This window comes from Eretmochelys imbricata, chromosome 7 (assembly GCF_965152235.1).
Source record: "Eretmochelys imbricata isolate rEreImb1 chromosome 7, rEreImb1.hap1, whole genome shotgun sequence".
Lineage (NCBI taxonomy): Eukaryota > Metazoa > Chordata > Testudines > Cheloniidae > Eretmochelys > Eretmochelys imbricata.
The window spans coordinates 71,832,761-71,860,086 of NC_135578.1; the positions used below are offsets into that span (position 1 = coordinate 71,832,761).

At 40.2% G+C, this 27,326-nt stretch overlaps 2 protein-coding genes and 1 long non-coding RNA gene across 11 annotated transcripts in view; 2 read left to right on the forward strand and 1 right to left on the reverse strand.

The window, feature by feature from the left end:
- Positions 1-16,175, forward strand: part of CHAT (choline O-acetyltransferase) — a 50,805-nt gene extending 34,630 nt beyond the window's left edge. For 5 of the 7 annotated variants that reach the window (XM_077821274.1, XM_077821271.1, XM_077821272.1 and 2 more), the window contains 4 exons: positions 1,172-1,313; positions 5,690-5,752; positions 9,551-9,688; positions 11,936-16,175. In XM_077821274.1, coding sequence (XP_077677400.1) covers positions 1,172-1,313; positions 5,690-5,752; positions 9,551-9,688; positions 11,936-12,205 — 613 coding nt within the window. In that variant the 3' untranslated portion in view covers positions 12,206-16,175. The remainder of the gene's footprint in view (positions 1-1,171; positions 1,314-5,689; positions 5,753-9,550; positions 9,689-11,935) is intronic. The other 2 variants (XR_013346607.1, XM_077821273.1) reach the window with 2 other exon arrangements.
- LOC144267365 (uncharacterized) overlaps positions 1-20,418 on the reverse strand; it is an 86,116-nt gene extending 65,698 nt beyond the window's left edge. For all 3 annotated transcript variants that reach the window (XR_013346610.1, XR_013346609.1, XR_013346608.1), the window contains exon 1: positions 20,184-20,418. This is a non-coding gene — a long non-coding RNA (uncharacterized LOC144267365). The remainder of the gene's footprint in view (positions 1-20,183) is intronic.
- C7H10orf53 (chromosome 7 C10orf53 homolog) lies at positions 19,638-26,418 on the forward strand. Its single transcript, XM_077821279.1, has 3 exons — positions 19,638-20,001; positions 24,539-24,658; positions 26,195-26,418. The coding sequence occupies exons 1-3, from the start codon at positions 19,908-19,910 to the stop codon at positions 26,257-26,259; spliced, it is 279 nt and encodes a 92-aa protein (XP_077677405.1). The 5' UTR covers positions 19,638-19,907; the 3' UTR covers positions 26,260-26,418.
- The last annotated feature ends 908 nt before the right edge of the window (positions 26,419-27,326 follow it).

The following is a 27,326-nucleotide window of genomic DNA, read 5'->3' on the forward strand; positions in this document are numbered from 1 at the left end:
CTGCACAACTTGCCATAATGCCGTCAGTTCCCCATCCACAGGGAAAAACAGAGACCTTCTGAAGATATCTCAGCAGCATATAGGATTCAAGCTCTACTGCAGGGTAGTAGTTACTGTTTATTTCCCCCTGGACAGCTGACATAAGCTGTTGTTGGGCTTGCCCCAAGCAAAATGGGCACCCCAGGGTTTGACCTTGCTTGCTCTTTTTACTATACTAATCTCCATGGCATTTCCATTGTCACAGGCTCGCTTATGGACTGTCAGGACAATGAATGTTCCAGGGTAGTGACCACTTGTGGGGTTTCTTACAGTAGACCCATTACACCAACAATCCCTAAACTTATCAAATTAAAATCTAAAATGGTCTTTCACGTGACCAGATGCCAAGCTTGTTTCACGCACTTTGTTAGCTGAAATCCAATAATGCCAACAAAGGACTGTCCATAGCCTGGTTATGAGAGCATGGTAGGTCCCAACTATAATACAGATTTCAACTCTGCTGCATAGACTGGGGGACAACTGAGCTATAAGAGGTCCCCTGATTCAACTGTAGCCTAGACAAGCCAAAGTAATTTGTAAGTTATTTTCAGTGGGGATACCAGTAAGTCCACTAGTTGCAAAAGCAGGGGACAAAGGACTGTAAACTGATGGTAACGTGCTAATTTCCTTATTCAGTTCTGCTTGTAACCTGGGTTTTCGCCTTTGGCTCTAAATCTGAAATGGCATACATTTCCTCTTATAATTTTCTGTGACATGCACACACACAGAAAACATGCAATGCATTTTTTTCTTGTTTTAAATAAAACATGTTCCAATCTTGTACGTAAATGATTGATCACACAATTATTTTATCGTGTGGCACTAATAAAACAGTCCTTGAGATCTTTCAGTAAATTCTAGTTTTATTAGCCTTGTTTTTACATACCAAGTAATATTTTACTAGCACTCCATAAATAAAATATATTCAACTGTACACAGCTCTTTGTATTGAAAGGGCCATAGTATCCATCTTTTGGCAATTTCTTATATAATTCTATTAACATTAAAATGAAATACTACACAAAAATAAAATCAACCGTATAAAAATAAAATCTACTGAGCCTATTTTTCTTTTTGCCGTTATGATTCCCTGAAACAATTACTCTCTGCTTTTCCTATTTCATTCTCTCAGATGCCACAGGAGACTTGTTCCTACCTATGAAAGTGCTTCCATACGCCGATTTGAAGAGGGAAGAGTCGACAATATTAGGTCTGCAACCCCAGAAGTTTTAGCTTTTGTAAAAGCAATGATTGATGACAAGTCATCACTACCGGTACGTTAACCCTCTCTTTTGCTTTTATTTAAAACAGAACAAAAAAAAATCATGCTTCTCAATCTACTACCTATAGATAGGGTGACAAAAATGCCTCATAGACTTTAGCGAGGTAGGAACTCATTTCTGTGAGAACCAGAGCTTCATGCTAAATATGAATATTCATTTTATTATTTGACCATTCAAAAGCATGATACAGATAATTACACCATGAGAAACAGAATCTGTGTCTAAACTTACTTAACAGAATCTTTTGTAATTTACACCCGCAGAGCCAAATTCTGCTCTTTGGAGAATTTCACACTGAACTTGAAAGTTCAGGGTCATATACTGCACACTAGATGTTAGTTGGTTTGTTTGTTTCTATAGCCACGCTTCTGCCAAACATAGATAGTGTTTATCTAATATGCCCAGTCAGGCTAAAACTTCTGATATTAGATGTTTAAGTCTTGGTCAAGCTTAGGAAACAGTTTTCCATAATGCACTGACAGACACTTTCTGGAACTGCACTATTGAGCTGCCCTATGTGCAGATTCCTCCTGCACACACTCCATCAGCCTACCAGGAATATGAATAATTTGCACTGGTGGGAGGGTGTGTGGCGAAATGCAATTGCCAGGTCAGGGAGTGTACATGCACAAACAGGCCTACCCTAATTTTTGTCCTAGGCTCTCCCCTTTGCAGTCTGCAGGAAAGCCCCTCTGTACATCTCTGCAGGTTTTGTAGGGGAGTATTCCACCTCTGTTTTTTTTTTTGTAGGGGAGTATTCCACCTCTGTTGTGCACAGATTTTCTGGTGGGTGCCTGTATGTGTCACCCCGCCAGAATTTGGACATATTTGTACAGAGCTGCTTCTAGCAGGGGATAGTCAGGGTAGCTGCTTCCAAGTATCAGAACTTTAACAGAAACATTGCAATGCAAGGAGGTGTGGTGATTTAAGAAATCTTAGGCTTTGGCTACACTTGCATGTTATACCGCAGTAAAGCCTCCCAGAGCGCTCTACCTCACTCCCCGTCCACACTGCCAAGGCACGTAGAGCGCACTGACTCCCTGGCTGGAGCGCTCCTGGTACTCCACCTCCCCCAGAGGATTAACAGCTGTTGCGCATTGGCTGAGACGCTCCAGCGTAAACGGGGAGTAATGTTATTATGCACTGATTGACCTCTGGAAACTCCCCATAATCCTTTTAACTGAAGCGTCCTCTCTTGTTTTCTTGTGAACTCCGGACGGACGCAGAAGTGCCGTTTCAAAGCTCCCTTTCGGGGGCTGCTTATCAAAAAACCAAACACAGCTACTGTTTGCTTTGAATGAGTGAGAGGTAGGCAGGGGGGCTCCGTTGGGAGTGCCGACAGCTAATGTTTGCTTGAAGACAGAGACGGCGCGGGGGGAGGGAAGGGGGGATTGGGGTCCGGTTCGGCGAGCGGCTGCTTATCTTGTCTATGAGAAAAAAAGAAACAGCTGCCCTTTGCTTTCAGTGAGTGAGAGAGAGGCGGGGGAGGGAGTAGGGTCTGTACTTACAAGACAGCACACTGACACACTCTCAGCACCCCAAAAACCCACTCTCCCCCCCACACACTCCCTGTCACACTCCACACCCACACCCCATTTGAAAAGCAGGTTGCAGCCACTTGAATGCTGGGATAGCTGCCCATAATGCACCGCTCTCAATGCAGCCGCAAATGTGGCCACAACAGTGCGCTGTCAGCTGTCAGTGTGGACATACTGCAGCGCTTTCCCTACTCAGCTGTACAAAGGTGGGTTTAACTCACAGCGCTGTACATCTGTAAGTGTAAGTGTAGTACAGACCTGTGTACAAAATTCCAGAGGTTGCTGGAGAACTGTATAAGGAGGTGACAGTTTCCATTCCACCACCACATCTTCCACCTCTGTATGCTGTCCAGTTCAAAACCCATCTTGTTCTGAACAGGGCTCTCAAAAACTCCATATTAAAAATCCACTGACAACATGAAGGCTGAGGTGGTTCCTGAACAGGACATGACTTTTTAATGGTAATCACTATACTTTGGCCAACCCATCCTACATAGGACTCACTATCATGCTGAAAATGGCTTCTGCCTGCCGGTAACCTCTCTGGTGATACAGTGCTACTGTCAACAATGCAGCTTGCCTGGGAAGATGAAGTTTGTCCAGAGTGGGCAAGCCCTGAGGTACTTCCCCAGAACAGTCCCTTCTCCATGCATCAGTCCCTGCCCCTGGACAGCACGCAGTGCCTGGGTGCCACACCAGTGCATGCTCTCATACTTTCAGAACCTCTAGCAGAAGACAGATGCCCCAATCAGTTCCCACCCCCAAGTTCTCTTGACAAATTTTTTATCTGATTTCTCTTGCCCCTTTGAACCATTGCTGGTGGCTCTTATCCCTCCCTTTGTCCACTCATATTCAACTATGTGGCTTCTCCAGCACTTGCAAAGCTTCATCATCTCCCAGTACTTTACTGCCTCAACTCTGAGACAGTGTACCCACCAGTGATATCCTAACTGTGTTGAATCATGTGAGTGAGCAAGGGAATGTCACAGGTGACCACATAGTCCTCGTTTCTCTAGAACCATCTCTGCCAGCCCGTGCCTCATTTTGTGTGCTCCAACCTTCCAAATGTTTATCTCACCCCTTGGCAATAATAAATATGGAGGAGAATGATGTCATTATTCCATCTAAAGAATCCTGTAAACATCATACAGTTCTGCCCAATGGAATTATGGTTTTCCTGGCGATTATAAAGTATGCATATTTTGTTAGAATATCTATTTGGAAAGGTGCAGGCATCTGAATTACTCTGTGGATATTTCACCCATAATTTTTTGGAACACAAACATTTGTTCATATATGACCATTCTTTTCCAGTCTCAGATCCATATATACCATAGTTAAAAAAAGAATGAGAAACAGGATTCCCTTAGCTGACCTACACTCCACCAATGGAAGTGAAACGGGGTTGGTTTTTTTTGTTGGACTAAAAGACATGTCTTTTGATTTAAGGAGCCTTGAACTCTCTGAAGTATTTTTTGCTAGTAGCCATTAGTCCAAAGCAAATCAGAAAATATTTTGCTTCTGATACCAAAGAAAGTGATTTTCAAATGACAGTTTGAACAATCACCAAAGATTGAGTCTGAGTCAGATTGATTATCTAACACAGGAGATATATATCATACACTAGACACCATCTTTACAGGAAGGAACCTCTGACATTGCAGAGAGTGCTTGAGAAACTGTAAATCAGATTTAAAGACTGCATTTTCTAATGTAATCTATCTAAAGGACCTGGGACCTGGCTCTAGTCTCATGGAGAGATATCAGATTCTGTGCTGTGAAGGTTTCTGATGATGCCCTTGGATTGCTTCTAAAATGAATTCTTTATTCAAAAGATCATTCATTGTTGATGCAAGCTGAAGCTTCCCTGTTCATTTAGAATTACACAAAAGAAGGCAGTAACTTTTGCCTGTTTCATGATCTCCCTAATCTGCAACATCTCGCTTGATATACACTAGCAGCTATGCCTAAAATTGATCCCATGACCTAAAGTCTGTTACTTGGCAGGAGCCAAAATTTACAGTTCTGTAACCAGAGATGTGTAGTAACTGCAAAGGTTAAAGCAGCCCTGGAAAATTCTAGTTGCCCATTCACTCAGGGGAGTGATTTTCTTGACCAGCTGGTAAAATATCAATACTTTTTTTCATTAACATCACTGTCTCTGTCATCATGATAAAGGATGCTCAACAGATTTAGTGCCTGGTCTGGTAAATTTCTATGATATTTTTGCAAGGCAAGGATTAAACTATGCAATTATTGTACCTTTTAAATTTTAAAATTTAATTAGTCATACCTTCATCTGTTGCAAACTTTACTGACTGCCCACAGTCACCTATATTGACTGACCCTGTGTACAATTACTGAGAATTTTCTTCACCAGTTCATCTCATCTCTACTGATCATGTTTTAGTTTCAGTAAACTGGTTCTGTTCACTAATACAATACATGTAATGGCACAGTTCATTCTGCTTTTAATTTATTGATACCTGCTGCCAATCAGATAAGAGTATGATTAAAAAATATATGAGGCATTATGTTGACTATGGACCTGATACGAACTCTATTAAGTCAATTGAAAGTCTCTCCATGACTTCCATTGGCTTTAGATTAGGTCCTATGACCTATTTGACCCTCAAAAATAAGGCAATACTAGTGAGCATAACTTTGAACCGTAGTGGCCTTCCATTCATTCAGAATGCCCACAACAAAGTAGGTATTTTGGGGTAACCGGGGGCATTTGGGTATACTATTGGTTGTTGGCTCGTTGCTAGAAGAAGTTACTTCCTGGAGAGATTTTCAGTAATAGTTATGTTTCTATTCCACCAACAGGAATCTGAGAAGATGCAACGATTTAAAGATGCAATCACGGCACAGACTAATTATACTATTTTGGTGAGTAAACTGTTGTTCTGCCTGGATGAAAACCAGTCAGTTTTATACAAAAACATGAAGACATAATCACTAAGTACATGAATTTCAAAAACTTTAGGTGCCTCTGAATACGGAGGACCCCAGTGCCTCACACTATCTTGTTGACTATCAGACCTACCATCCAAACAGCCATATGGCTCCATCTTCTATGATCTCACTTCAAGAAACACTTCCCAGAAGCTGATATGGCAAGGTTAAACATCTGCATGAGACCGTGCTCGTTAGCTTACATGATAATCTTTGGACATAACACTCTTGGGCACAACCTTTCTAGATATGATAGTTCTTATATAGTGTTGTCACAGAAGATGGCCTGGTGTAGTTGATGTCTCTACATGGACACTGGGCATTTGTGTTACACTTATTAATTATTAACATTATTATTAATTATTTGTATTGCAGTAGCATCTAGGAGCCCCAGTCCTGGACCCTATTGTGCTAGGCAGTGTATGCACACAGAACAAAAAGACATTCCGTGCCCCAAAGAGCTTACAATATAAGTATACAAAAAGACGCAATAGGTAGATACAGACAGGCAGGCAGATGCAGGAGCTCAATGAGACACCCACCTCTATTTCCTTTATTCAGCACAGTATTTATTCTAGTGTCCAAAAACTCCATTCTCATAGGGAATAGAAGCAAGCATGCACATCTCTCCCAGAGTTTACAGGGATTTAGATCCAAGGCTTTTGTTCAAGAAGGTCTCTACTATACCGGGGGTTACTTTTCTAAAGCTGGCTAGTGATGTATTTTTATATTACCCTTCGGGGAAGCAGCTATGCCTTTAGAGCCCAGTCCTCCACTGAGGTAAACGAGCATAGCTCTAGTGACATCAATGGAGCTGCATTCATACACTCCAGCTGAGAATTTGGTCCTTAGATTCCAAACATTGACTTAGAACTTGCATGGTTATTAACAGCAAATGAATAATTGTACAATACTCCCTTTAAAAGACTATTGAATATGCTCTACAATAAAACAAGGGGATACCCCAGTGAAGAAATCACTTTACTAGTAAAACGACCCATTTTCTGTTGATTAAAAGTGAAGCAGCTCAGTCTTGGTAACACTTCACAACCTGCTGTGTCAAGACAAAGTGCTGACTTACAATACTAATAACTTACTCAAGTCACTCATGATGTTAATAATTGTTAATAACCAGTTTTGTTGTAAAATTTACCACCTTTACTTTTGCCTCAGTCCAATGCCTAACAAATTCACTGTAAGCTGCTGGGCATAATCATTGCTGATTACTGCTTAAATAGTAGTAATAGACAAGAAAGCATCCTCCACTAGTCCTTATCCCAAAGCACGTGCAGAGTGAGAGGGGGAAGACATATCCAAGGAGGCATTCTTCAGACTGTGGAATGAAGAAAGGGATGAGGAACGACTGTTTGTGGTGAAAGCACTGCACTAGGACATTGGAGGATCAGATCCTGGTTCTGCCACAGATTTTTTTTCCTGATCCTTAGTTCTCCATCTCTAAAAAGGGGATATTAACACTTCTTTTCTCACATTCTGAGTCTGTCTTTGTTTATGTAGATTTTAAGCTGTTCAGGACAGGGACTGTTTTTCACTGTGAGTATGTACAGTCCCTAGCACAAAAGGGCCCCAATCTCAGTGAGATCCTGGGCACTCCCTTAACATAACTAAGAGTGCCTCCTTTCCCTAAAATTGCCAAAAATATGCAGTAGTTCATTTTCAGTCTAATGCAATGTTACAAACATTAGACCTTTGTGTAACTCATGGGGCAGAGCTAAAATTGCTTTGGGAATTTTAATTCTGGCTTTCCTAATTTATAAGGAATTTAAAATCTCAACCTTAATATTTCATTAGCTCCTCCCCCCCCCCACTTTTTTTGAGGACAGTTTAATATTAGCATGCACTTGAAGAGACAATGAAATTCAATTTTAGATGTAAAAGTACTCCACCCACTTTTGATCATTGGGCATTCCCTCATTCTCATAAAAACATAATTTAACTGGTGTGCCTTAAAACTATGGGAAAATTCAAGTGAAGGTTTACACAATCTGACTAAACTGTATATGTTACAGACTGAAATATACCAGCCATGAAGAAAATAAAACATCCACCTCATAACACAAACAGCAGTTTAGGGTGATTTTATTTTCCCTGGTTAGGGCTTACCAGCAACATTGCTATCTTAAACTTGGAGCCCTAAAATTCAATTTAGCACAATTTTTTCCTATGTGTTGACTCACAGTTTATTTCGTTAGCCTGTCTCAGTCTCTCTTCAGACATGGCATCGATCTATGTTGCAAAAATGTCATTGCTAAGAGCCTTATAAATCTTGTATGATAGCAAAATATGTCCTTTGATCATCAAGTCAATTTCCCTCGATAGGAAAAACCAAGGTAACCACTGTTACGTTGCACAATCTTTTCTCCAGTGTTTCTGAACCATATGTGCTGACAGGCGTACAGACCATTGACCAAAGGGTGTGTTCTCCTTCATGAGCCAGACAAGGTTATTTACTCCCTTCCCCTTGCATCATTCATCTTAGACATTGGGACAATTCTTTCCCTGAGAGAAAAAACAAATTGCTGCCTTCTTACTCTTCTCCTTCCCTTTTAGAGCATCTTGTCTTCCCTGTCCTTGAGGGTTCTGTGCCCCGTTAGCTATCAGTTCTACTTTAATTGCCATTTGAACTTTCTTGTTCTATGTCTAAATGATCTGCCCTTCCCAAATGATTTCATCAGTGAGGAACTATATCTTTCTGTCCCAGATAAAGTCTACACATTCACCAAGAACTTGAATATGTACCAAAAGGGTTTTTGACAGCATCCATGGCTGGCAGTTGTGGTGAATAAACTGAAGGAAAAATTAGATTTAAATGTATCTTTTAATCTGGAGTGACTTTCCACTCACTTCAGACCAGTCAAAACCTAGGCTGCTGTGGCCAAGACTTTTTAAAATAATTTTAAATTCTCAGTTAATTCAATTCTAGTCTCCTAAAGCACAGGAAGATTGGAACAAAGTGGTTATGGTATCTTAGGGTTCTCTCTTCCACATTCTAGATAAGGACTTTAGAGCAATCAGAGGAGAGCTGGCCCTAAGAGAATTCATCCCAGGCCAATGCATGGCAGGATAGGACTTTGGAAGTTAAGTCAGTTGTAGCTTCAGTCACTAAGGAGCAGAGAGCATCCCCACCGCCTGGCCCCATTCTTCTCCAGTGACTGGAAACCCTAGATAACTCTGTGGATATAAATTCTGTTGAACCCTAAGCCCCTTATCAGCCCAGACCCAGATCCACAAGCAGTGAAATTTCTGAGAATAATCTGCTGCCGTTTGGAGAGGTTTTGGAGCTTCCTAAGAAAATTTCCTTGAAACCAGTACATGTACTGTGAAGTAAGATTTTCACAAGTGCCTAAAGGTGTTTCACTGGAAATTGGATGTCTAACTTCCTTCGTCTCTTTTAAAAATCCCGCCCATAATACTTACAGGACCTGATTTTCAGAGATAATGAGCACCCATAACCCCAGATGACCTCAGTAGGAGTTGTGGGTGCTCAACACTTCTCAGGATCAGGCTCTTACATAGCACTTAAAAGTACCATATGAACTTTTATTATTGATTATCCACAATGAATATACCCTGAGTAATTTTAAAATACATTTAGGGCATTATTCCACACAAAGTCCCCCAAGTCTAACCAAGGGAAATGACAGCAACAGCTGGGAGTTCTGTAGTTCTGCATGCTGTCAGTAAAACCGTCTGTTTTCAATTATATTTTGCTAGGCCATTACTGGAATGGCAATAGACAATCACTTGCTAGGGCTCAGAGAGACAGCACGGGAGCACTTCAAGGAACTGCCAGAGATATTTACAGAGGAAACATATTTGACAAGCAGTCGATTTATCCTCTCAACCAGCCAGGTGAGTGTTTCAAATTCATGGGTCTTGTAGCAAGATTCCCTGTTACAGAACTAATTCATTCCTAATCAGCTGAGTCTATAGTTCACAATGAGAATGGTGGCTTTGAAATATTGTGACAGTGACACTAACAGCCATGCAAAATTCCTGATTTTCATTCCACAGTATTTTTCTATAGTCAAAATGCACATAACAAAAATTGGCTGAAGCCATAACTTCCCTTTTCTATCCCAAAGCTGTACCCCAACTGACAGACAAACTTTGTGACGCCTAGTCTTGAGCACAAAAAAACCCAACAAAACTTGTATGAGAGCCTTGTGCTTCCTTCCTTTCCACTTTAGGTCTCCCTTCTGCCCTTGCCCTTTTTGAAGGCACCAACTCCTGTAGTAATTCTGTTTTCCACAGACAGCACAGCCACCAAGCCAGACGTCCTGCCATTGTGGCTAGAGAGGCAAAGAAGCATGAACAAATAGTTCTCTTTCTAAAAGCAGCTGTGTCTGAAATTTCAGGCTAGTGCTAGCCTAGGTTTTGCAAGGATCTATGCATGTTACTAAAAGGTACAAGGCCTTGCGCAGCCTTTCCTCATCTGTGAATACCCCCACCTTTTCACACTTAAAACAATACTGACTGGCTGTTACATGACTGTGACACACTGCCCGCATACCTGGTTGCAAGGCTTTCGCCTACAGACTCTGGAATAGACCAGATGGGAAATTCCACTGAACAGTAAATTAGGAGGAAGGCAGCAGCAGGGAAACACATTCAAGAGCTTTAACCAGAAGATGAGATGAAAACTGTGCAACACAACAACTAGAAATGAAGGTGTGCTTTTCGGATCCTGTGACTGGTGGATTGGATATGTGTGGAGCCCCAAAGGCAAACCTCATAGTTGGCACAGGCCTAAGACCATCACTGGCTCTGCCTGTCCAACACATACACGGAATAACAACATGAACAGATTAGGGCATGTAGAGTGTAAATATCGTAACTATAGGCTTAGTCGTCCTTCAGATATTCACAAAAATTGTCAGAGTTGCAATTCCTGATGTGCAAATGAGCTTTTACATTTACAGATGGTATATGCTGGTAACAAGATGATTAGCCACACCAATATTTCCTAGATTCAACATTTTGAACGATAATACTGGGGTCATCAAAACTTACAAATTAAACGTTTCTCTACATACAGTAGCAGGTTTAGTGAAAAAAGACATCTACATAGTAATTCAGTTACTGAAACTCTACCTCAATTATATATGACTGGGAGTGTGCAATAAAACGGACTGATAATATTGTGCTGAAGCATAAAAACCTTAATAAGTAATTTGATCTTGTCATAATGTTTGTGGGCTTTCAGACATGAGGATTGTAGCCAGAATACCACTACATAAATTCTCCAAGAAACCATCCATGAGCAAAAAAGTGCTTCTGAATAGCTTTATGGCCTTCGGCTGTTGCACAGCAAATTTATCCGACAATTCTGTGACTCTATTAGCAGGACTAATGGCTTGTTCTATGCCATTAAAAAGCCAAATGTCACTTTTGAAGGCTCATGTATACAAAGTCTGAAACATATAGATTTCTAACAAATCTTAAATTTCCTTCAGTAGGAAGTGTTTTATCCAGCATTATGTCACAATTAAATTCGAATTGTAACAGAAAAATTGTTTCAACTAATAGCTGAATGAATTAAAACACACTGTTTTTTCCCGGCCTCCGGATTATAAATGTTAAGAGCTGAAAAAGTATTACATTCTATAACTAATTAAACTTTGCACATTACAAGTTTAAATTAACCTTGAGATAAGCGGAGTGAAATCTTAGGGAAATTTTAGGCAGTATAATTATTTATATGCATTCTGTAGAAATTATTGATAGTTATTCTGTAGAAATCAATATGCAAAGCTAATAGCCATTAAAGGTCTATTTAAAATGATAGAATAAGTGAAATATATGCATTTCAGTCTCAGACAATGAGCCCAGTTTTCAAATATAGCAACTGAACAAAACATCCAAAATCTGCATTTGGACACTCAGATCAGTGTTTAGAGCCATACATAGCCGTTTTATCTGCCAAAGTGCTGATTTTGGTGTCCAGCTCTGTGCTCCAGACTTCCTATTAAGGCAACCATATTTGTTAAGGGAATCCTCTATGTTTAAAATGTTTGGGGCTTTTTAAAAAATAATTATTTAATGTTAACTAGATTATTTCAATGCTTCAACTTGAAATCACTCTTTCCCTACTATCAGGTTCCAACCACCATGGAAATGTTCTGCTGTTATGGGCCTGTGGTCCCCAATGGTTATGGTGCATGTTACAACCCACAGCCAGAGCATATATTATTCTGCATCTCAAGCTTTAAAGACTGTAAAGAGACCTCCTCAGTTATGTTTGCTAAAGCTGTAGAAGAAAGTCTCATGGAAATGAGAGATTTGTGCAGCAAATGCAACTCTACTACGACAAAATCACTGGCTAAACAAGAAGCAGCTGCAAAATCTCAAAATGGACGCAAGCTCTAACGGTCTGTGACTTATTTTCCTGCACCCTTTCCTTTCTCCAACTCTGCAGATCCTTATGAAGAAACAATGATACAACTGTTCAAAGGCAAGGTACAATGAGAAACATTTTATTGTAGAACAAAAATGCAGCTTGTTTTAGGTATGATTATCATTTATCAAGATGAAAGCTAGAATACTATAACACTGAAGTTTAAGTTTTTTGCTCTAGAGTCAGCAATAATGGTCTGTTTAGTTGAACTGAAGATGGCAATAATATGGAACCATACTGTACCACCACTCCTATCAATATGCAAAAGTAGTTTTAACATCCATCTTTATTCTGACCTTGACTAGCCCCAAGCACACATCTGTTCCTAGTAAAATCAAGAATAATCTACATGGGGTCTTTTCATCAGAGGAGTTCCATATGCATACCAGTGCATCAGAGTCAAGTGAAGCAGAGAGAATTTTGCCCTAAATTAATTCACGTACTTACTTCCTCCTCTTACTGGGTGAAATACATCCCTTTACAGAGGCCCAGCACAAGGCCGAGGCACTTGTCCCACTTAAATCTCTTTGTCAGCTCTCTGCAGAGGAGTGAAGGTTAATCACGTGACTAACAGTAGAGCTGCATGCAACCATAAGAAATCAAAGAGTTACAAACACCTGGAGTAGAGAGGCAGGCACTCACACGTGCTCTGCAAGCTGCAGGAGTCCCCACTATAGAAGTTCCAGGCATGATCCATGTTTAAGAATATTTTTCACTCATTCTAACCTCTGATCATCCCGTTTGGTTTGTTTTTGTTTTTTAGATACAGATGTAGTGATTCATACACAGTATATAGAGCATTTTAGTCTTGCATTGATTATGTGTCTTTAAATAAAGCATTTGCTTCAATGTTATTTAATACAGTTAACTAAGTGGTAAGAACAATATAGCACCGGTACAACTTTTGGAACAATTTATTTTGGGAGTGGGGAAACCCTTCTACTCCCCACCTCTGTTTCAGTGACTTTCTCTCTGACTGAAAGACACAGCTAGTTCAGTCTAGAGATTTTTAATCCTGATTCCTATCCAGCTCTCATGGTAATCAATAGAAAGACTCTTATTGATTGAATTAGGAGCAGGAGGAGACCCCCAGTTAGGCAGAAGGGTCACTCTCAGAAGTTTAGCTAGGGTTGTAGTTGGACAGGAGGGAGTAGGGATCTGTGCTTTCTCCTCCCATTGAACTGAATGCCTGTCCTCATCATTCATAGCCCTAAGAGCATGGGACCAGATATGATCCAGTACACAAAACTAACTGGATAGCTGTAAGGATAATTGTAGTTTATTTAATCAAGTTTAGGAACCAACCCAGTAAAGCGCATATGCACATGCTTAGCTTTAAACACGAGCAGTCTCATTAACTTTATTGGGACGATTCATGTACTTCCAGTTAAGTACATGCTGAGGTACTCTGCTGGAGGAGGGCTATATAGGGCTCTGTTACATTTAAGCACCATGGGCCTATTCCTCAACTTGTGTAAATCAGCTACATTAATTTTACACTGGCTGAGGATGTGGTCCCATATTTTAATGCGGGTTTGCTGCTTAAAAAAAAAGCAGTTTCATTACAGCACAGAACTGCATTCAGTGAATAGTAAAAAGAGAGACTATTTTTAAAGTATTAAATAATGCTACAGCATGATTTTGCTCCAAAGTTAATATAACAAAAAATTACATTAACTATGTAGCGGGTATGTTGTCTAGCAAGTAACCATTTTTTTTTAATTTGCTGTTTAAAATGTGACTTTACATTTTGTTTTCATACTGCTGCTAAGAGAATTACCTTTCAACATTCTCAATATGATCTTGCTTTGTTCTATGTCACTGTGAAGGCAGTCTTCACTTTTAATACAAGCTTGACACCAAAATATTTTGATTTTATGATCACAAAATTGTGTCTGAGCTTTTTGAAACGATGAGCAAGTTCCAAGTTTGCTAATTTATAGAAAATGTGGTTATGATTATTTCTAATTAGATATATTTAAGATTGGAAAAATATTTTACATTTTGACAGATTTCAATGTGTATTTCAAAGTATTACTTGCACACCTTTTTTGGCACAAGCAAATGCCATAAAATAGCTGACTAATTATTATGTACTCAGCATACAACTGTATGCATTGAAATTGAGATTGGATAAAAAAATCATAGTATTTTATAATATTTATTTACTATTAATTGACAGGCAGAAAAAACTGACCACAAAAGAATACATCACTCATCTGCAGATGCTTTTATTTTCCTCACTGCAAATTGATTAACAATAGAAGGTTTTGTCATCATCCTTTCATTTGAATAAGAAATCAACAACCACCAATACTTACTGATTGCTGATTACCACCAATTACTTAATGATTCCAGGCTTAGATATATTGACCTGTTTTTCCTATTCATCTGCTTTTCACATCACTGAATCTTACTGAATCAGGGTCTCTGTGCACAAGAAATGCAGTCAGTCCAAATGTGGCTGAATTTTACGTTTGTACTTAATGAATGCAAGTTGGATAAAACTTCATAGCAACTGTGATGCCGGAAGGTGTTCTCAATTTCTCAGTTACGGTCCAGCCTCTTGGTTAACTAAATCACATATCACCATGTTGTATGAAACTGTGTTGTAGTGGAATATTTTGTGGCTTTCAGGAAGTGGTTAGTTTTGGTTAATGTATTTAAAATTAGTTGTTTTAGACCAGTAGAATAAAATTTTGTTCTGCAGTTTTAAAACACGTAATCTCAGCATATGCAACTATGCAAAGCTAATTGAAAACTATTACATATTTTTCAACTACAAAACTGTGAATGGATCACTCATACTAAGTGTTTTGAGAATGTTGTTTGGTAGGATGAATTCAATATAATTACATTAATATAGCAAGTGGCAATGATTTATTATAAACATGTTAATGACACTTGAAATCCACCTGTTAACTGCAAAATGGTTTAGGATGGTAAGGTTTCGTGCAATATATACGAACATATACTGTATATAGGCTTGGCAAAATTATTTTTTAAATAATTTTGACAGATATCTGCTTATTTTAAGCATTTTTTCAGTTTTTACTGATTTAAATTTTTACAGTTGCACAAAATTATGGGTTTTAAGCACTTTTAATTTTTATCTATTTAAATTTTCAGAGTTGCAGTAAAATGCGGGGGGGTCAGACAATTATTTAATGATAGTAGACAGATTCAAAAAGTTAAAGCTATATAACCATTAAAAATAAACTGTCAACATCAAGTGTCAACATATACAAAGTAAATATCCATAAATCAAACTTAACAAGTTCTCAGCAACATTTTTATGTAATGTTCTCAGCAATATTATATGTAAATTTTGATTCTGATCATCAGTGGAAATATTTTTCATCAGTTTGTGTGTGTAAGGTGAAATCAAGGTTTACTGATATTTACTAATAAAAATCTAATCATCCCAAGCCTATACACACTTTCACCCACCCACTCACCCAGTGCTAGACTGTGCTCAAAGATATTTATGGACTGATATCTCACTTAAAAAGAGTACTCTCATGAATATCAAAATTCACAATGAACAGACAGAAGTGGGAGAAATCTTAATAGTGATGCACATTAAGGGATAAAATACTGCTGGCATTACCCCTGTGAGTAGTCTCAGTGACACTATGCATGTAAGTTCAGTAGGAAATGGCTATAACAATGTATCTGAACCTTTTATGGTATGTGAATTACCATACAAAATTAATATTTTAGTGACATTTTTATTTTTATAACATAGTATAGATTTATGGCAAATGTAAATGTGTATTTATAGCATCTTAATTTTGTTTCTGTTCTAAGTTTTATGCTTTAAGGAAACAAATATCTATATCTAGAGAGATATAAAATTGAAGTAAACTGTATATTGGTACTATGAACTCAGAATATTTAAACAGTAAAAATCTGTGTCCAATAAAAAGTATTGCAAGAAAAGACCTGATTGAGTTTATTAAATCATATAGACAGCAGTTATTTTAGCCTCATTTCTTACTTAAGCAAATATGTTAAAACTATGTGCTATGATATCTTCATCTGTTCCATCTGACGTACTTTCAATGTTGCCAAGGTATGTGAAATATCAGACCTCTTCTATGTTAGTCCCAGAAAGTGTAATTGGTGTTTCTTCTTGTGTGTTGATGGCCTGGTTCTGGTTTTCTCAGTGTTGATTTTCAACCCTACTAATTGTGCACAGGCCTGGAAAGCATTTGTTTTGGCTTGCACGTCTCTATGGATATGGAATAGCAAATTGATGTAATGTGCAAAGTCAAGGTTGTCAGGAATCAGGGATTGCAGCCATGCCTGGGACCAGCTAAACACCCTGACTGACCAGACCCCTTGCCTGGCTGAGAGGCCACGCCTGCTCTGAAGCCCAGAAGCAGCACCAGGCCACTGGCTCTTCAACGTTTATGCCTGCCACTCGATTGCGCTGATACATGCCTTGCTCCTGTTCTGCTCTGTTCCTCACACAGATCTGACCCTTGGCTCTGACTCCTGATTCCTGACTGCAGCTCTGATCCTTAGTACTGTTTCTGGCCTCTGCCTCTAATTCCGACCACTAGACCTGGCCACCCAAACCCTAGTCTGCAGGGCCGTCCCTACCCCGGTGACCAGACATCCTGATAAAATCGGGACTGTCCTGATTTTTAGTTCTTTGTCCCACCTCCCGACCGCTGCATGGTTGGGATGCCATTTATCCCGATATTGCGGATTTGGCTGCTCCGGCGGGGGATTTTTTGTTTTGTTTTTTTGCTTCGGCAACTCGGCTACCTCCGCAGCTGGATGCTGCTCCAGCCCCTGCTCCACTTCTTCTCCATGGCCCCCGCCCCCACCCCGCCCCGGCCCCATTCCACCCCTTCCCCTGAGGGCTGCAGCAGGGGTCGAGTGCCCTGAACTCACCGGGCGGCGGTAAGTGCAGCGACCCAGACCCAGCCTGCGCCATGCCGCCAGCTCCCAGCTGCGCCACCGGCGAGTGCTGGGGGTCAGTTCCTCCCTCCCCCAAAGTCCGGGAGCCAGGGGAGCACAGTGGAATGGGCTGGGTCAATTCAGTTCCCGCCACCCCTTAAGCGCAGGGTCAGGCCCATCCTGCACTCACTGGGCAACATGAAGTGCAGCAACCTGGCCCCAACCCGGTCCACTGGCTCATGCTGGGGGGCGGTTTCCCTACTGGCCCCAAGCCTGCTCCTGCCCCACCCCTGCCCCGCAGAGGCCTGGGGCCACACACACACACCCTGCGGAGGGGTGGGGGGGAACTGCGCAGGGCACCAAAATGGCTAGGGATGGCCCTGCCTGTCTGTGACAAAGGTCTTCTAACTTCTGTGTAAAAGTTCATTGTATGTCCCTTGGTTATTCATAGAGTCAAAAGTTAAAAGGGATTGCAAGGATCATCTAGTCTACCTCCCTGCCAATAAGCATTCTATGGTCTCTCTCATAACCTACTTACTACCAGTAAAAAGATCATGGGTTACATAAGACATCCTTGTCTGATGACAAATGACTTAGTCAGTTAACTGTTCTGTACTACTTGGCATGTCATGTTTTCATAGAAGCTCTGAATGATGTTTACAAATTTTTGATGGATTCCATAGTGGCTTAGCAACTTCCATAAATCTGTTCTTTCCACTGTATCAAAGGTTTTTGGAAATCTATAACATTCATGTAAAGTGGTGACTATTTGATTGGCAGTTCTGTGATGATACATAGGGTTACTATTTGATCTATACATACATGAAAATATTAAAGCCAGAATAGTGAAAGCCAGACATGCCTTTGTAACTTGAAAGTGGATCTGGAGAAACAGATTCTTACTCTCCAAATGAAACTTTGAATATTTAATACCATTCGAGAGTTGGTCTTACTATACAGCATTGAAACTTGGAGACTTATTAAGACCTTATTATCTAAGCTCCAAGTTTCCATAAACAACTGCTTTAGACAAATTTTCAACATTAGATAGCCAAAAAAAGTCACAAATGAAGAATTATGGAAGAGCAAAACCTATGAGACAGGAAATTACAGAACAAAAATAGAGATAGCTAGCACATATATGGAGGAAAGAGCTGCATAACATAACACAGGCATTGGACTGGAATCTCCAGGGCAAGAGGCGACACAAGGTAGACCAAAGATAACATGGGAAAGCACAACTGAAGCAGAACTGAAAGCTATCAAATTGACATGGGAAGAAGCTGAGACTGCATCAAGACACTGTCAAAAATGGAAGGCAGTGAAAGCCCTATGTTGTGTATTGAATGAAGAGACCTAAATCAGTCAGGTTAAGTGACTTGCCCACGGTCACCTCCCCATATAAGTAGCAGACCCAAAAACAAAACTTGGAAGTGCACATTCTAACCACTACATAGTACTCCTTCCCTTATAGGTTTCAATCCTGCTTCTACATTCCAACAATACCAGTTTAAAATATCTAAAATATTTGAGGTATGGTTGAGAACCTTATTTTCCTGTCCAGGAAGCTTTAGGCAGAGAATTCAACTGCTATCCCAGACTCTTCTTTCCTTAAATAACGTCTCAAAACAAAATAACCTTTATAGTCAACATGACATTATTCAGTAATGAGGACTGCCTATTGCTCTGTGTTTTCCCAGTGCCTAGCACACTGGGTCCATTCTTGGTCAGCCCTTATGCTCTCCCATAACAAACATGAGAAAAGTGTGTTTCAGAAATAACATTTTAGCCTATGCCATCAGGACGGCAGTGCTTTATACAGACGCACGTTTCATTTATTCAGTAACTGTATTTTCAGAGTGTGCTTCCATGTGGTTATTAACATAAACACTCATGCTTGTTATAAAAGGGGAACTGACTGCAAATTACACAAGGTTATGAAACCCCTTTTTGAAATGAAAGTGAAACCTGGTCAGACATGCCAAACCCCCCAAAAAACCTGAGCTTATTTTTGGCTGAATTGGCTTGTGAGTTGCTTGTTGGATAGTAGCTCCTTGCTTGTTTGGCTTGTAGTTTGTTGGGTTGTTTTTTGTTTTGTTTTTTATCAGCTCCGGGCAAGCAGGGGCAAAGGGCAAAAAGGGGGAAAGAGTGGGGAGATAGTGAGGGGTGCAGTGCAGGCTCACCAAAGTCCCAGACTGCATGGGGGGGGCGGGAAATCTAGTCACATGGAGTGTTGGGGTTCTTAGGGGTTGGCTTGTTTTGAAATGGGATTAGCTTGATTTCTGGCTTAATTTGAAAGTCGGGTGCTTGTTTATCATGTGAGAGCTGGCAACTGTGAACCTGGGGGTTGGGTGTCCCACAAACAGTGCCAGGCTCTGTCTTGGTTCCAGATTGCGCGTGCGGGACCCACAGGCTGTGTGTAAGCGTGTGTGACGCACAGACCCTGCCAGGCGCTGCGTGTGTCTGTGCGGGCTTGCGTAGGACCCGCGCACAGCCCGCGCCAGCCAGGCTGTGTGCCACCCGCAACCCGAGCCCGACGCCCAGCCAGCCCTTGCTCCATGCCGGAAACCCGGCTGCAGCGGCGGCCGCCCTCGGTGCGGCAAATTACGGTCCCCGCCGTTCTCCACACACGCCGCCGCTGGGGAGACCAGAGCCTGGGCGCCGCACCCAGCAGGGCGGCCCCACGCCCGTGACCCGGAGTCCCCTGCCTTAGCAACCGCCGGGCGCGGCTGCTGTCGCTGGGGCCGGGGTTCTGCGCCCGCCATGCCCCCGCGCGCGCTGGTGACGCTCCGGTTCGGCCCCTACCGGAGCTGTGGGGTGTTGGAGCACAGGCCCTTCCGCCTGCAGGGCCTGCAAGGTGCGTGGGCGGCTCCCCCCGACCCACCAGCGGGCGGGAGGGCAGAGCCCCAAGTCCGGCTGGGGGAGCGGCTGTCAGCTCTTCCGCCAATGTGGGGAGCGGTGGTGGGGGGGGGGGGCGCGGCCGCCCCTGCCTACGCCTCGTGCAGCAGCTTTCACACGGAGCCCGCTTTAGGTGTTTACCTCGGGTACAAATGTGGCGGGAGATCCTCGCCGGCAGTGCCGGCCCTGGGCGCCCATTTAAAGCTGTACGGGGCCTTCCCGTCACGTCAGCCGCTTCTCCGCCCACCCCTGAAGGGCTCGGTCCCGAGTTGGGTTCAGATCTTTGCAGCTGCTCGCCCCCATCTGTCCCGTGTAGGGGCACCGGCCGCCCTGCCCCTGAGGAAACGGGATAAGGACAGAGGACAAGCAGCGGCAGCCAAACGTTGCCGTTGGGGCGAGAGGAGGAAATGAAATCCCCTGCTGGAAGGCAACTTGAAATCCAGTTAGTTTAAAAGAAGTTGGACTAGGTTCATGCACTAGGCGGGGGTGAGACCCGGGGCCAGTTTCTGGGGGTTTCCCTCAGCTTTTCCTGTTTCTGTAAAAATGGTTTGTCAGGACTGTAACTATGTGAGTCTCACACAAGCAACAGAAGAAACTGACTTACAGCCTTGATCCTGTAAACCAAAAGGTGGCCCCAGAGTCGGTGCCTAGACATATTAAACTTCTGAAGAGCCACATGGAGCTCGGCAGCCACAGGTTGACCACCCCTGCTGTAAACACTCTCTCTCAACTAACTCTTAACACACTACCTACACTCATGCATAACGTTACCTAAGTTGTACAAGTGGTTGCAGGATTGGGGCCAAGTTGTCTATCCACAAGGGACTGTCAATGTACAAGAGAAGTTATACAGATATTTTTCAGGGTTTTCAAAGCTTTCAGTTATATTTAACTTGTATGTTCTATATAACACTAGATAAACAGTCTTCACATACAAATGTGACTTTTAAGTTGATCATGCTTCAGTAACTATTCCTCAATTTTAAATACACACCTTCCACATCTCATCTCCACTAAACTTGAAAGCGGTGATGGATATTATAGTTATTTGGTCACTCACTTGAATACAAACGCCTGCAAATTACAAGTATACATATATAAATGAGATTTAGAGTGAATATTCCTCTCATCCCTATTAATAAAATACAGCAGCAGCATTTACATTTTCAGTTCACTGCTTGTAAACACTGAGGATAGTCTATGTTTCTATATATGCCAGGGAAAAAAATTTCTTTCTGCTTTAATCGTGCAGTTCTTTACACAGTGCAAATGGCTTACAAACTATCACTCCAATCATCAGATTTTGTTTTTTGGGGAAGTTTGAATAATGGCTCAGTAAGATTATAACATCTCATAACATCTATGTAATTAATGACAACTGGCTGTCAAGAATAACTTTAATTATTCTCTCCTTTGCTTTATACAGTGATTTATCAGTTGATCTACCAAATACATGTATTTGACATTTAAACTGGCCCTCAAAAATATAACACCTTAATTCAACTAATACACATATTAGACCCAGTTCAACCCTCATGTAACTCTGTTGAAATCAGTGCAATTAGGCATGCAATTTCCATTAACAGAAGTTAAATAGTGGTTCTCAACCTTTCCAGACTGCTGTACCCCTTTCAGGAGTCTGATTTGTCTTGGGTACCCCAAGTTTCACCTCAGTTAAAAACTACTTGCTGACAAAATCAGACATAAAAATACGAAAGTGTCACAGCACCCTATTACTGAAAAATGGATTACTTTCTCATTTTGTCTGTATGAAATGTTAGTTCGTACTGACTTCGCTAGTGCTTTTTATGTAGCCTGTTGTAAAACTAGGCAAATATCTAGATGAATTGATGTACCCCCTGGAAGACATCTGTGTACCCCTGGTTGAGAACCACTGTGTTGGAGAACAGAGCAGATCTTTAAGTCTGACTTAGTAAGAATGAGTACTTAAAATCCTTTCTAGCTCATAAAGTAAGCTGATATTTAAGTTATGTTTATTTCCATGTTTTTTTTCCTTTTAGTTTTCCAGTTACACAAAAATCCATTAAAAGCATAAGCTTTGCTGAGCGTAGTTAAACTTAAATTCTATGTATTTTCATAGTTTACATAAATTCATGATAAGATAGCTGTAAAATAAAGTACTTGGAAACCAGCAAAGTAATCTTATTTAGTCTTCCTTTTAACAGATCATTGATAACTCTCAACAACTAATAGAAAGTAGACAGAAGGATACCTTGAGGTTAAGGGTGAAATTCTGGCTCCACTGAAGTCAATGGCAAAACTCCCATTGATTTTAGTGGAGCCAGGATTTCACCCTCAGTAAGCAGCTGAGACATCTGAATTGGGAACTGAGCTGGCCTGGAGGTGCTCAGTATATTATGCTTGAGGTTTAAATAGTATAAAGGTAGCAAAAGAAGCTTTTAACCCTTTAGTGCAGTGCTGAGAGAAGTAGAGTAGAGCTGTCTATGGCTAGAAGAGTTTAATGGTGATATACATAGCTGTGGGAAAATATATTCATTTCAGCGTCCCAAACAAGAGAAGAATTGTAATTAAAATGATTTATATTAATATAGCTGCAAAACTCTTTTCTGATGTACACGAATGAAGAACTTCTGTAGTCTAATTTCCATTTATTAGGGAATAAGTAATATTTTCCCACTTTAATTGTATTGTTTGTTTCCATTTACAATAGCTTATACACAAAAAAACCCTCTGCCTATCCAAACCTGGAAATGCATCTAAAATGAGTTGTCATATAATAAATTATATATCTTTTTGTTCTAATGCAATATCTTTATTAAAACAAAAGAAAAAATTAATTAAGGGTCTGATTCAGCAAACTTTTACTTGTGTATGTTGTATTTACTAATGTAAAGACATCCACTGAAATCAATGGAATATGTAAGAAACATGGGTAAGGATTTTGCAGAATCAGATCCTAAACTAATGAAATTGTTTGACTAAGTCCCTCATTGAACTATCTCTTTCAGAAATTAATTCAGAGGACATTAGATAAATGGTGGAGTGGGCAGTAAAGAAGTGGAATACCACCTACAGCAAGTAGTTTATATTTTGTAAATATGAACTTTACAGAGCTAATTATCACAGATGACCATTAAAACTCTCCAGAAAGCGTTCTAATGAAGTAGCTAATGAAGCCTCTCCCAAACTCTCAGGCTGCTGGAAACTCAAGGAGCACTACCTTATTAAGTGGACTCCTTGCTGAGCCACTATCTGCAGTTTCTCAAGAAGTTAAATTAAAATTCTATAATCATATTTTTCACAGTTGTCTCTAGTTATGCTAAACTGATTAAACAATGAAGTGGACACATAAAAGTCATAACTGTAATAGTAATTAGATGCAAAAAGTTGATACTTCTGTTTACTTTTCTGAAAGAAACATTGACTGGAACACTGAGCTGAAAAGGACTGTTTTGCATTGGTGGTAATCTTAATATTAGCTCAAACTCTTTTAGTTTTCTATTGATAAGTAATTAACGGTACACTGCTTCATGATTTTGCTTAGACTGCCAAAACACACGCACACACAGCATAAGATGCCATTTACAAAGCATATGAAGGTCCAAAATAGAACAATACACTAATAATGAATTGCTAGAACTGTATTAATAACCAATCCTCCTATTTCCTCAGTTTTGCTGAATTTAAGACAGCACTGTACAATGTGCTGCAACAAACTAGTTCCCTCCTAGTTTGTGAAAGCAGGTGGCCAACATGGATCAGTCTGTTCAGAATCCAGAGTAGGAGCCATGTTAGTCTGTATTCGCAAAAAGAAAAGGAGTACTAGTGGCACCTTAGAGACTAACAAATGCATCCGATGAAGTGAGCTGTAGCTCACGTAAGCTTATGCTCAAATAAATTTGTTAGTCTCTAAGGTGCCACTAGTACTCCTTTACATTCTGTTCAGAATGGATCTCCAATCGAGTTTTGGAAAAACAAACAGAGGACGTGTTTGATCAGATTCTCCAACTACTTTAGAAGATCTCAGAAATATTAAATTATATTCAGAAATAATTCTCTAAGCACTCTTTCAGAAACAAGATGAATTATATGTGCCAGTCAACCGTACAGTTAAAGGTTGATTGCCTGCTGCTCCAATTGCACAATAACACTGTTTTAATGTTTTATTGAAGATTTCTTTTGAAATTACCTACAAATTAATTGTGTTCCTCATGGCTGTTATGACCATTAATAGCATATTTAAGTGCATAGCGAGCGTCCTGCCTTTCTTTTAATGCAAGACTATAATTGAGAAAGTGGAGTTTTTCCATCGAAGCAGGCCCATTATTGTAATAGTGAAGGTACAAATTAGAATTGGTAGAATTTTGTGGGTAATCTTGCACTGTGCTTGCCTGCACTGTGCCTTATTATCAGATCCTTGCTCTTATGAATACCAGAATTTAGAAATACTAAAAGTTCATGGAAAACCAAGCAAATGACAGTTACCACATGCTGTTTTTCTGCTCTTTTTGTAGCTGTGTTGCTAGTGGAGGGTCACCAACTTATTCTAGAAAAGATACCAGATTGGAATAATGTAGAACTCATAGTGAATGGAGAGACTGTTTTCCAGTGCAACATTAATGACCTGGACTTTGGTAAGTATAGGAGTTTCTTCACTGTAACTCCTCTTTAAAAGCTATTTAATTTTGAAATAATAGCACTTCCTAAGGCATAGTCAAATTTCTGTCAATTTTAATATTAATACTTAGAAGTTCTAAAATGCATTATACGTGAGGCATCTTAAAGTGCACAGCAAAAAAAAGGATGGCTCAGTGGTTAGGGCAGTAGCTTGGAGCTTGATGACCCAGATTCATATCTCTGCTCCATCACAGGCTTGCTGTTTGACCTTGGGTAAGTCACTTAATCTTTCTGTATGTTTGTTCCCCATCTGTGAAATTAGGAAATAGTACTTCCCTATCTCACAAGGGTATTGTGAAGAAGAACTCTGTGTTAGCTCGAGGCTTGTTTCTCTCATCAACAGAAGAATGGTCCAATAAAAGATATTACTTCACCCACCTTGTCTCTCTACATTAAAGATTGTGAGGCTCTCAGAATCAACAGTAATAAGGCCATATAAGTATGATGCATAGTTAATTTATCCTCACAGTTATGTGAGGTAGTTAAGATTATATATAACAGGGTCATTTCAGACTAAAGCTGCATTTGGTGCGGGGCACAGCAAGGTAGGACAAAAGGTGAAGAGTGTTTCAACTAAAATGGCAGGTGAAATTTAGTATACCTGCATCTAATAACCTATACTGGAGTTTGGCCAGAACACTAATTAATATTATTACTGATTGGGAGTTTTCAGCACAATGATTTTCTAACAGAAACTGCCCTTTTTGCAAAATTGAAATTTTCCCTAGGAAATTTTCCCCATCCAGTTTTGTCAAAATGACACCTCCCTGGTTGCTCACCTGGAAGGTTCTTGCCAATTTCATTTTCTGCCTGCAGGGAGAAAGTGAAATTGGTGTGAGCCTTCCTGGCAGTCTGACTTTTCATCTCGATTTGGGACTTTTTTTTCCCAAAAGCATGAAATTTTTTGCCATAAGGAATTTCCATTTTCCAGCCAGCTCAAATTTTTCCAGCTCCATTTCCAGCCAGCTCTATCAGTTCAAAAATGTCATAGAATCACTATCGATTACATGCAGCAAAGACTTCAGTTTTGTTATCTGAAAGGTGTCACTGCCAACAACACTTAATTCCATGCTGGTGCACTGATTAAATACTGGCTTATGGAGCGGAGTGCTATCCATCTACTGAATCACCAGCAGTGTGCATCCATTGCCTGCAACATATCTGTATTCTCTGAAGTTCTCCACTCCAAGTACTGAATCCAGTGTCATCAAATTATTCAGCTAACCAAGATCAGTCCTGGTTGTTACTTGTATAGGGTCCCAGGAAAACCCAGATACTACCATAATTCCAAGACATCAGGATTTACAGTGGGCTGAAGATTTAACCAATTTTTTAGGAATCGTGTCAGATATCACAGAAGAGGCAGGGTTGAGTTGGGTTCCAGTACTTGAATGAGAGACCTTAAAGGAGTGTATGAATGCTATGACAAGGAGGAGGAGTATGAGATGAAAATCTATTTACTCTGCATATTCTTTGTTATCTTTCTCCTTTAGGAGGTGATGGCAAATTGGATCCACTATGTGAAGAAGCCAGAATAGCAGTGCTAAATGCCTACTGATTATCAGGCACATGTTCTCTCACACTGGTTTACTGTAGACCAAGGAATTATATTACAATGGCATCAGAAATGCCAGGATAAAGGTCGTTCTGTACATTTTCACATTGCTTAGTATTTCTCTGCATAATTAAATAAAATATGGTCATGTCAAATAAACAAGTATGTATTACCTTCTTACAGAATCAACTATATATTAATTTAATCTTAAATATATTACAGATTCATATATAGTTTCTATATGGTTTTAATAAATTCTTTTAAATTACAACATGGGTATTCTAGAGTTTAGGTTTAAGACAGCTCTTCATGCAACATATCATCACTGTGTGTAACTATTTCTGCCATGAAGAAAATTTAGGGAGAAGCTTTTCAAGTTAAGACCATCAGTTCAGAGTTAAGGTTAATTTTAAAAGAAACAAAAAACGTTGACAGTATGGAAATGTGGTTAAGACACCTAAATAATAAAATCTCTGAGCCATAATGCTCTCCTAAGAAAAATCAGAATCTCTTATACAACTTTAACCATCCATACTAAATGGTTAGTTTTATCAGTGACCACAAAACTAGTATCCCATACTCACTCATACAGAAGTTGTGCTGATCCTGGCCTCCTTTGTGAAGTACCGGTAATACTTCCCTTGTTTTGTTTTAAATCTGATGCCTGTTAATTTCTTTGGGTGACCCCTGGATCTAGTGTTCTGTGAAAGAGTAAATAATACTTCCTTATTCACTTTCTCCACACCATTTTATAGACTGCTACCATATCCCCCCTTAGTCATCTTTTTTTCCCAAGCTGAACAGTCCTAGGCTTTTTTACTCTCTCCTCATATGGAAGCTTTTCCATACTCATCGTTTTTGTTGCCCTTTTCTGTAACTAGACACAACCTAGAGTATTTAGCAAACATCCTAAGGGAAGGAAGATGAGAGAATGTTATCATGAGGTCAGGGTTAATGTTGTTTGGGTAACCTTAACTGCTTATTAGCATACTTTTAAAATGTTTGTGTTTCTTAAAACTTTAATTCTGAATTTGCTGGCTCTCTAATGCTCTAACTCCAGGGGTTTTTTT

What these genes read in the sequence shown, in the direction of transcription:
- C7H10orf53 (XM_077821279.1), top strand. Translation starts at nt 19,908, where the DNA reads ATGCCCCCGCGCGCGCTGGTGACGCTCCGGTTCGGCCCCTACCGGAGC. An exon ending in CCGCCTGCAGGGCCTGCAAG is followed by an intron (nt 20,002 to 24,538) that starts GTGCGTGGGCGG and finishes CTCTTTTTGTAG; the next exon opens with CTGTGTTGCTAGTGGAGGGT. An exon ending in CATTAATGACCTGGACTTTG is followed by an intron (nt 24,659 to 26,194) that starts GTAAGTATAGGA and finishes TTTCTCCTTTAG; the next exon opens with GAGGTGATGGCAAATTGGAT.